Genomic DNA, 11,253 nt, shown 5'->3' with positions numbered 1-11,253 from the left:
TGGTCACTTTCTTCACTAAAGTGACCATAGTACTATTTGTTCCATGTTTTGTTTAATGCATTAAGTAACATACCTTTTCATACCGTCACTTGTATGTATTTTTACGGTATCTTCAGGTAAATACATAGATAATCTACCATTAAAGCCTGGCTGAAATAGAGATGACATAATTTCTCTCTATACTGAACATTAGCACTTCTTTTGCTTTTATATACGTATTTACACCAAATATTGCCATGTTTCAGCCACACATTAAGGTGTTCTTTAGAAAGCTTTATGAAATATATCATTTGGTAAACCTAGTTTATCAGACGGAATCTACGTCTTCTCTTAACATTTGATAAAGAAATCCGTGCCTTTTTAGAAGAGAAAGTTGGCATGAAAAAATCATATTCTTCACATGATTTACATAAAACTTATACATTCGCCCTTGGCCTTCGGTGACGCCTACGTGTATGACGTAATGTTCCCGAGTTGTTTTCTTCCTTTCTTCTATCCCTGTCTGCTGCGTGGGGGTCTTTATCAATGGCGCGTTAGACACACATAATTTAACATTGCCCGGACCTACAGAAAGCCTGGAAACTATTCTCATAAACGTGCATTGTGTCTAGCTGTCAAGGGCAACTCTCAAACATAACAAGCCAAAAGCAATGCTCCACTCCCTTGGAGGGGAAATAACAATACACCCTGTTTGTGCCAAAGGTGTATATCCGATGTTTCGAGAAGCATTGTAGAAATATATATACGGTTACATAATTTTGAAATAACAGACCAGTATGTTCACATTTACACTGCGCCGATAACCGGACCTTTCAGAATGTACCCCAAAAGAAAGCAAATATTACGACTATATCAAACTACTATATTTATTTCTACGTACAGAAGTTCACAAGAATGTATCAAGTTCAGTTGCCGAATTAAGCACGCCCCTCTCCGCGGAACTCAAATCTTTAAGCTAGAGTTACAAGAAGTTCCATTTTTCCGTCCACACACCTTTCCCCCAACTTAACTGTGGATACGGTCACAAAACTACATTTGCGTAACAAGCAAGGGTCGGTAAAACTTAAGCTCGTCACGTCTTCTACACCCCTTACTAATAATGACATTTTGTGTTGCTGCCAGGGCAATAACCAAATGGCGTTCCTTAATTCTCCATTCGGGCTCAGACAGATTAGACCTTGGCACATCGTGACGTGTGCGTGAATAGAGCTTTGTTGTCCCACAAAGTAGGCCTATCGCGAACGGTCGCCCTGAGTTTCATTTTAGCCCACCACGAAGTTGGACTGAAGCAGGACACTCTAACTAAGATGGCGAGAAAGTTGTGCGAGCTCCTTTTCCTCGTCCTACTGTGCGGCACGTTTGCGTCAAGCGTGTACCAGAGACGGGAGGTGTTGGATAAGGACGGCAAATATGTGCTGAGTTGGACGGTGGACGAGAAGGACAAAGCTGTGACGTTTTCGGTAGAAGTTGAGACGAGCGGGTGGGTAGGACTGGGCCTGTCTCCGCACGGGGGTATGTCTGAGTCGGACATCGTCATCGGATGGGTGGATGGAGATGGCAACGCCTTTATTATTGTTTATTTATTGTTTATTGTTTATTAACTCCTTTAGTTGTTAGCATTCAATGCAACAACTAATCTTCCAGGAGTAATACACATAATACATGGACACATACAGTTTACAACATACACACATACAACATGTCAATAAAAATCATTAAACAAAACGCATGTGCCTTATCCAAAAATCATCAAGCCCCTCATGTGTCTTTAGCTAAGTCTCGCATATGTTTCACCAGCTGCCGTCTGAAAATCCTGGATGTGTTCGCAGTTTGCAGCTCATGTGATAGTTTGTTCCAATCTGATGCTGCTCTATAAGTGAAGGATTTTTTCAGGCTGTTTGTTTTTGGTTTTTCAGTTCTTAAGTTTTGCCGTGCCGCGTGTCTTGTATGATAACTATGCTGGCCCGATACCAAATGTAGTCTACTGTACAATAAAGACGGCTCCCTGGCAAGGAGTACCTTGTGTAATGTACACATGCTGCTTACATAGAGTCTTTCGCTAACAGTCAACCATGATAAGACATTGTGCATATGCTTGATCGGGGTGCGGTTAGTTCCCAAGGTAAGTCTGCCTGCTTTATTCTGCATCACTTGTAGTGCGGTGATGTTCTTTTGTGTAGTAGAAGCCCAAACCGCTGCACAGTAGTCAAGATGTTGCAAGGTAAGTGTTTCTGTTAACATTTTCACTAAGGATTGATCCAAGTATGCAACACTCCTTCTGATGGCGCCCAGGGACCTAGCCATTTTCTTTATGGTTTCTTCTACATGAAGGTCCCACGTGAGACACTCATCCAAGGTGCTCCCAAGTAGCTTCATTGTTGTTACTTGTTGTATAGGACATCCGTCCGCAAACAAGGTGAGTTTCGGTTTCTTCGACATTTTGGGTCTACTCCCAAGCAACATACACATTGTCTTATTTGCATTCAAGAACAGTCTGTTTAGCCTCACCCAGTTACATATATTATTCAAATCTTCTTGTAAATTGACCGTTACTGTCTCCACTGATGGTGAGCACGTGTATGCAGATGTGTCGTCAGCATACATTTCGGGGATCGTTTCCCTCACGGCAAAAGGTAGGTCATTTGTAAATATTGTGAACAGCAAGGGGCCAAGGCAACTACCTTGGGGTACGCCACAATTAACCTCCCTAAACGGCGAGTTCGTGCCGTTGAAGTGTACGCACTGTTCTCTTCCTGCTAAGTAACTGTTCATCCAATGCACTGCTGTGTCTGAGAAACCGTAGCACGCCAGTTTTTGTAACAGAAAGCTGTGATCCACCAAGTCAAAGGCAGCGGAAAAATCCAAGAATATGACCCCGACGATGTTACCCTGGTCGATCTTACGATACCAGTCATCGACTAGATGCAAGAGTGCAGTGCATGTCGAGTGATGTTTCCTGTAGGCGTGTTGGTAGGGTGACATCAGGTCATTCACTTTGAAATAGTCCGATATTTGAGAACTCACAACTCACTTTCTTACTCACTTTCTTACGGTTAGTTTTATTCTTTCATGATCATCTTTAAGAAAGTGGCAACAATGACGAAAGAACACTTCACAGTGTTCCCTTTATAAATTTAAGGCAAGTGAACATGGGTATACGTATGTTGTTTTGCTGAAAATCTTGATGAACGTTTTATGTAATATGAAAACGTGTAAATTTTCTATTGATAAGATGCAGTTAGCAGTAGTAGCGCCTTGTCCAAGCAGATTGCTTCCTCGTCTTTTTATTCAATGTACATAGCGAAAGCTCAATTCTAACATAACGCTTTTTAGCTGTGTAAATCTCTTAAAAGTCAAATCTCCACTCTTTTACTATCTCGAAAATATTAGTTAGTTACTTATTATTACTCGAAAAAGGAAAGACGTCTTTATTCCAAATGTCATGTACACTTCAATAGGATCGCTATGCCACAGAAAACGGTGTCCCTGCCATAGACACAACAAGCCAGGACTGGGTACTACTGTCGGGGTGGGAGAATGGCACCCATACCAGCATCAGCTTCAAGAGACCGTTTGACACGTGCGACGAACAAGACAGGGCCATCCAGGTACAATTTTCATATATCTTCAAAGTTCAATAATTCTTTCATTTATTTGGCATCATCTTTGGTTCTTGGTAGGTCGTTTTTGGCGACGCCCCAAAGAAGGAGCTGATAGTTATGATTTCATTTCTGTAGGACGGGACTTCACGTGTGATCTTCGCGTGGAACGACGCTGACCCAGTGGTGGACGTTGCTCCTGCCTATCATGACGCTAACCGCGGAGCTAAGTCCGTGTTGTTACTGGACAAGGATCCAGAACAGACTCCGCTTCCTGACAATGTGCAAACGTTGGAAATCCTGGTGTCAAAAGTATGTCATAGATACTTTACCAGGTCCATACTGATAGTATCTAAGTACTAGAAAACATTTTTACATTTTTTTAAACAGCAATGATGGTACCTCAAGCTTGTGGGGAAATTGAATTTTGTTTTTCCTGTCGTCATATTGGGAGCCTCAAGCCTCGCTAGGCTTCATTAAATAGCATGAACGACACTCTAAAGAATGAGCTTGTTCAAACAAAATGGTGAACTGAAGTTCGGTTGTTGGGGAACTGAAGTTCGATTTTTTTACATGACATATTCTGTCATATATTAAGAAAGGAGAACATGAAACAGCACAGAAAAGCAATTCGTTTTTTTTTGTAACGGATACAACCAAGGTCTCCTTTAAGCCTGCCATTTTAGTATAGATTTAATTAATGCCATCGTGACATGTTTAGTCTGCTTTCAATGTACACATTTAAACCATTTAAACCCAGACTTATTTCATTACTGACACAATACGAAGTTAAAAAGGAGTGTTTTCTACATCCCCCAGGTTCACGTGCCAGCAGAGGATACCACTTACTGGTGCCAGTGCTTCAAATTGCCGATGCTCGGGACGAAATACCACGTTATCAAGGTCAATAAGCCCATCTGTGTTGGCTGTGGTTAATTACAGTACAATGCTTAACTTTCTCCCACCATTAAGGTATAAACGTCAAAATTCCAACGACCACTGTCGCCTTCTTCAGCATCAATAATAACCAATCACTTCAGAACGTAAACTCGCGACAGTTACAGACACGTCATCGATCTTATTCAGATGTGATCTTAGAAGTTTCTATTGACGGAAAGTAATTCTTTTACATGTATTCTGGTTGGTACAGTTGAGGAGATAAACATATCTGTCACCAACCTTTCTTTCGTCGGCAAAAGATAAGCCAAATAACAATTACTCAAGCAACTGGAGATGATTTTGGAAACGGTCAGACTTTCAGGTATCATCCACTACCTTTCATCAGTGTCTAAAGGTAGATGGTCCTATATGTATACATACCAGAAACGTCTGACCGTCAATATCACTGGCGAAAGGTATAATGGCATGGATGCTATCTGAAGCGTCTAACCGTTTCCAAAGTCATATCCAGTTGCTTGAGAATTGATATTTAGCGAAGGTTTCTTTCGCCTTTTCCCAGTGGGAACAAGTCGTCCAGCCCGGACACGAGACCCTGGTGCACCACACCATCGCCTACTTCTGCCCGCCGGGGACGAACGAGTCTCTGGTCGGGCTGGGGGAACATTGCTACGGGCGACGGTCCTCTACCGGAATGGGGGAGCACTGCAACTCCCGCATCCTGGCTGCGTTTGCCGTTGGTGGAGGGGTAACAGTATAAGCCACTATGTAACAGTGTCATTGATAGCAAGGGCAATGGTTCCAAAATTTGCATGCATACATAAAATACTGTACTGGCACTACTACTATACTACTGTATACAGCTTGTCGTACGTTAGTAGCAAAGTTAATGGTCTCAGAATTTGCATGCACACACAATATAATGTACTAACACCACTACTGTATACAATATCAATGCGGAACTTGTCACAGCCGTACGCGTAAAAATCACAAATTCCTATCCAAACTTTTCTTTATGATAGGCAAAGCTTAAATTGTCAATGTTGCCACAGAATGAAAGTCTTTTTTTCTCCATTGAAAGAACCGTGCTTGGGAAATATAATGTTGCTACATCTATTCGTTGTACTTTTTGTTAGCCCTTCACCCTCCCGAATGATGCCGGCTTGCCACTCGGAGAAGACAGCGACCCCACTCTGATCATGCTGGAAATGCACTACGACAATCCAGACTTACGTAACGGTACGCACAATGAATAATTACTAATAAACGAAAGAGAAGCGTTCGCTATGCGACAATACCATTAAAATATATATGATGCTTTAAAAGTATAAAATTATAGTTGATAAACTTCAATTACTGATCCGACAAAGGAAATTGCTAGCCCTGAATCATAAATACAGTTCTTTTAAGGATAACAAAGTTTGATTTGAATTAAAGTTCATCTGTGACGGTAGTTAACATTAATATATTGTTTTACTATTTTAAACTCTATATAAAGCACTTACCAACTCAATAGCCTTTGGGTCATTTCAACTTGGTAAGGGTCAGAGGACTGTTGGTAAGCACTTTATTTTATGTACAGATATAGAGTTTAAGACTGTACCATACAGTTTTGGTTTGTTTCACAATTTTCCTTCATTGCTTTTGAATACGTCAGATTATTACGACAGCTCCGGAGTCCGTATTTACTACACGACCGATTTGCGGCAGCATGACGTGGGTGTGTTGGAGACGGGGCTGGAGAATGACGGCGGTCCCCACATGATGGTTCCACCCGGGGCCAACACTTTCACATCAAGGTTCTTCTGCTACCCCGACTGCCTGAAAAATGTAAGACGTCAACGTAGTTATTATCATGAGACGTTTGGAAGACTATGTCATTGTTCTAGAGTCTTCGGTCGTCATTTTTCGAAAGAGAACAATGATTTCTTATAAAAGTTTTCATACATTCTAGTATGGTGATTGCTTTGAAATACAGTCACCCGTAGAAGTGTTGATTTGCGCTGGGGTATGATGTATTAGTTTGACTTTCATTGGTTTGACAACGTAATTAAAGTGATTTGTCACCTATTGATTAATGTTATTTTATTTATGATCCTACATTCTATCAGTTAACCAAAGTGCGCGTTTTGAAGTTTGTTTCTTCGCTTGATTGTATTAGCTAATTTAGATAAATCATGTAACATGGGTACGAGTAAACTTTATGAGCCGTTTCGTACATTCGACTATCCATGCGCGGGCGATAGGAATGCTGGGCAATATGTCAAAGGTGAATTCCCCTGAGATGTTAACAGTCTCGTCTCGACCATTGTTTCGATTTGCGTAAGGACGCATGCAAAATGGCGGAATGATTATTGTCAGGGGCCTTAAGAGCTGATGTCTGTAAAAACCAAGCAAAATCAGAAAAAGTTGGCCAAACTCAAAAAATCGATTTTCCTTAAATTTTGTGTGGTGGTAGGGCCTTGGTCCAAACCTACAAAAATGGCAAAGTTTTAGATCTGCGGTCACCGGTTGCCATGGCAACGGCCATTTTTCAAAATGGCGGATTTTCACCAAGAGAAGGCCTTGGTCGCGTCCAAAATAGGCCTTCTTTGGACTCCTGTAGCCCCCACAAATTAACAGATATTTTATTGATTCTCGGATATGTTATTACCCATATTCTAATAAAAAAATGATATATAGTGATGCTCAAAATGTTTTTGTAGTGAGGTGCAGCAGATGTTTGAAAATGATGTGTTTTCGTGAATTTCCAAAATTGACAAAAATCAATTTTTTGACCATTTTTATTGACCATTAGCTCATTTACAGGCGAATCAATTTGCTTGATTTTTGGCACAGTTATAGTTTGAACCTTTGTATACATCATATGTAAAAAAAAGTTTGGGCCTTTTACGTATCGAACCGTGGTGGCCCCGAGAGTAAACCAATATTTCCATTTCAAGAAAATCGTAACCATAGAATTATTCCTGGAAAAACAGTCATAGCTTACCAAAAATGAATTTCAGTTTCATGTTATGTAGCAGAGGAACTTACCTATCACTTATAAAAGCAGGGTTGTTCTAGATTTTTTTATAATTGCCTTTAAAATGATTTTATTGAGTTTTTTTGGTCATTTTTAGACCAAAAAATGTATATTTTGGCCCAAGCACCCTGGTATTGCAACCAAATGACCTGAAATTTGGTATAGGAATGTCCTGGACAAGTACACAGATGGATTGATAACTGGTTTGCCATGTAATAGAACAAAATGCTGAATTTGGTGACTTTTTTGTGGCATTTTCGGCCCAAAAAGTACATTTTTGGCCCCTGTACCCTGGTTTTACAACCGAATGCCCTGAAATTTGGTATAGGAATGCCCTGGACACATGCGCACATAGATTCAATAACCATTTTGGCATACTGTTCAACAAAATGCTTAATTTTGTGATTTTTGGTTTATTTTTTTCCAAAAAAAAGTACATTTTTGGCTCCCATACCCTGGTTTTACAAGCAATGCCCTGAACATACATGTATGCGCACATGGATTCAATAACATGTTTTGCATACAGTACAACAAAATGCTTTATTTTGAACTTTTTGCCATTCTTTTTTCCCAAAATCATTTTCGCTCCTGTTCCCTGGTTTTCCAAGTAAATAACCGGTAAAAATTTGGTATAGGAGCGCCTTGGAAATGGCTTTTATAGCCCGTTTTTGCATACAGTGCAACAAAACGCTTAATGTTGTACTTTTGGGTCATTGTTTTACCCAAAGTACATTTCTGGCTCCTGTTCCCTATTAGGCATTACAGGCAAATGACCTCCTAGACGCCTGTAACCCCCACAAAGTAAGAGATATTCTATTGATTCCCGTATATGTTATTACCCATATTTAGTAATAAGAAAAGTGATATAAAGTTATACTCGAAAGTTTTTTGTAGTGAGGTGCAGCAGATGTTAAAAGATGACGTGTCTTTGTAAATTGCCAAAAAGTTTCAGAATTTCAGATTATTTAGTTGGAAAAACAGGGTACAGGAGCCAAAATGTTTTTTTGGGGGGGTAAAAAAAATGGCAAAAAAACACACAAAATTCATCATTTTGCTGTACTGTATGACAAGCATTCGGCTCGAAACCGAGAGGTGGCGGGTTCGAATCCGACTGCTGTGTCACCGATCTTGTGCCCTTGGGAAAGGCACTTTACACGACTTTCCTCACTTAACTCAGGTTTAAATGAGTATCTAGCTTCGGCATCTCAAAGATGTCCACGTTCAAGGTTCAAGGTTCTAGCTTCGGCTAGTGGCCTTGGCGGGGCTTTGTGGCCGAGACAAGCCTTAGGGGCATGTTCGGGCATGACGCACCCGCCATGACACACGAGTTGCGCGATCGGGGGTAGGAGGAACCCCTCACATCCTTGGTCGGAAGTCCTCCTAGGAGACGGAAACTCCAAATAATAAACCTGCATCTGCTGAGGCCGTCTTACGTGGCAAACAGTTCTGTCCCTGTATGACTTAGTGCGCCAGTAGACGAGAGGGTGGAGAAGGGAGTGCACACCCCTCCTTCAGCTTAAAAATAGTCACGTGCAGGCCAGGCAGACTGGTCGTCTAATCAACCTTTTCTGCCTACCATTGATCTTCGGATACGAAGAAACAGCCATCATCATGCCAAAATTATTATTGACTCTATGTGCGCATGTGTCCAGGGCATTTCCATACCAAATTTCAGGTCATTTAGTTGTAAAACCAGGGTTCAATGGGCCAAAAATGTACTTTTGGCGCCAAAAATTACAGAAAGAGCCAAAAATGTACTTTGGGTAAAACAATGACCAAAAATTACAACATTACGCGTTTTGTTGCACTGTATGCAAAAACGGGTTATAAAAGCCATTCCCAAGGCGCTCCTATACCAAATTTTTACCAGTTATTTACTTGGAAAACCAGGGAACAGGAGCGAGAAATGATTTTGGGAAAAAAGAATGGCAAAATGTTCAAAATAAAGCATTTTGTTGTACTGTATGCAAAACATGTTATTGAATCCATGTGCGCATACATGTATGTTCAGGGCATTGCTATACCGAATTCCAGGTCATTCATCAGTTGTAAAACCAGGGTATGGGAGCCAAAAATGTACTTTTTTTGGAAAAAATTAAGCATTTTGTTGAACAGTATGCCAAAATGGTTATTGAATCTATGTGCGCATGTGTCCAGGGCATTCCTATACCAAATTTCAGGGCATTCGGTTGTAAAACCAGGGTACAGGGGCCAAAAATGTACTTTTTGGGCCGAAAATGCCAAAAAAAGTCACCAAATTCAGCACTTTGTTCTATTACATGGCAAACCAGTTATCAACCCATGTGTGTACTTGTCCAGGACATTCCTATACCAAATTTCAGGTCATTTGGTTGCAATACCAGGGTGCTTGGGCCAAAATATACATTTTTTGGTCTAAAAATGACGAAAAAAACTCAATAAAATCATTTTAAAAGCAATTATAAAAAAAAATCTAGAACAACCCTGCTTTTGTAAGTGATAGGTAAGTTTCTCTGCTACATAACATGAAACTGAAATTCATTTTTGGTAAGCTATGACTGTTTTTCCAGGAATAATTCTATGGTTACGATTTTCTTGAAATGGAAATATTGGTTTACTCTCGGGGCCACCACGGTTCGATACGTAAAAGGCCCAAACTTTTTTTTACATATGATGTATACAAAGGTTCAAACTATAACTGTGCCAAAAATCAAGCAAATTGATTTGCCTGTAAATGAGCTAATGGTCAATAAAAATGGTCAAAAAATTGATTTTTGTCAATTTTGGAAATTCACGAAAACACATCATTTTCAAACATCTGCTGCACCTCACTACAAAAACATTTTGAGCATCACTATATATCATTTTTTTCATTAAAATATGGGTAATAACATATCCGAGAATCAATAAGATATCTGTTAATTTGTGGGGGCTACAGGAGTCCAAAGAAGGCCTATTTTGGACGCGACCAAGGCCTTCCCTTGCTGAAAATCCGCCATTTTGAAAAATGGCCGTTGCCATGGCAACCGGTGACCGCAGATCTAAAACTTTGCCATTTTTGTAGGTTTGGACCAAGGCCCTACCACCACACAAAATTTAAGGAAAATCGATTTTTTGAGTTTGGCCACCCTATGCTTGGTTTTTACAGACAGAGCCTCTTAACCTTTGACAGAATTTCTGTGGCCCGACCATGCGTAGTCGAATCTCCGAAGGGCTTGTACTAAACTATCTATATGATGATCAGAAAATGGCGGCTCAGTCCGTCGACTCCGTCACTGTGATTGGTGGGATTCTCCACTCCCATCTGGCGGGCGTGGCCATCCGGGCACGTCACTTCCGGGGAGGTGTCGAGCTTCCGCCAATAGCAGAGGACGAGACATACGACTTCAACTTCCAACAGACAAGATACCTCCATCATCCGGTGGAGATAAGGAAGGTACATCAGTCTTACATTTTGAGTCCATTATTCTTGTTTTTTAATGAAAATTGTTATTCTAAGATCGTGATTTTCCGTTAGGACATTCCTGCAAAGATTATCATACCTAGCTGTACTATTAGTTCTGAGTAAGAATGATTTTATCATGGAAGCTCATCTACGTTGGTAGTAATCATAGAACAAAGCGTAACTTTCTTCCAACACAAAGATATACATGGATCAAAGTTTCAACGACCATGCCACTGTCGCAAGTTATCAAAATACCGATGACCAATCTGTTCAGAACTTAACTCCCGAGAGTTACAAACACGTGATCTTGC

The 11,253-nt window shown here is 40.5% G+C and overlaps 2 protein-coding genes across 2 annotated transcripts in view; both read left to right on the top strand.

Annotated features, from left to right (window-relative positions):
• LOC118424537 (trichohyalin-like) overlaps window positions 1-11,253 on the top strand; it is a 565,429-nt gene that overhangs the window by 325,773 nt on the left and 228,403 nt on the right. The gene's annotated exons all lie outside the window — the stretch shown is intronic.
• The window catches only part of LOC118424362 (DBH-like monooxygenase protein 1 homolog), a 15,529-nt gene continuing 4,689 nt past the window's right edge, over window positions 414-11,253 (top strand). Inside the window, exons 1-8 of the mRNA XM_035832911.1 lie at window positions 414-1,574; window positions 3,459-3,608; window positions 3,738-3,911; window positions 4,419-4,502; window positions 5,059-5,244; window positions 5,633-5,735; window positions 6,154-6,326; window positions 10,742-10,936. Coding sequence (XP_035688804.1) covers window positions 1,308-1,574; window positions 3,459-3,608; window positions 3,738-3,911; window positions 4,419-4,502; window positions 5,059-5,244; window positions 5,633-5,735; window positions 6,154-6,326; window positions 10,742-10,936 — 1,332 coding nt within the window. The 5' untranslated portion in view covers window positions 414-1,307. The remainder of the gene's footprint in view (window positions 1,575-3,458; window positions 3,609-3,737; window positions 3,912-4,418; window positions 4,503-5,058; window positions 5,245-5,632; window positions 5,736-6,153; window positions 6,327-10,741; window positions 10,937-11,253) is intronic.

This window comes from Branchiostoma floridae, chromosome 10 (assembly GCF_000003815.2).
Source record: "Branchiostoma floridae strain S238N-H82 chromosome 10, Bfl_VNyyK, whole genome shotgun sequence".
Lineage (NCBI taxonomy): Eukaryota > Metazoa > Chordata > Leptocardii > Amphioxiformes > Branchiostomatidae > Branchiostoma > Branchiostoma floridae.
Note: the sequence above shows the minus strand (reverse complement) of the source record. Positions and strands in the feature narration are given on the sequence as shown.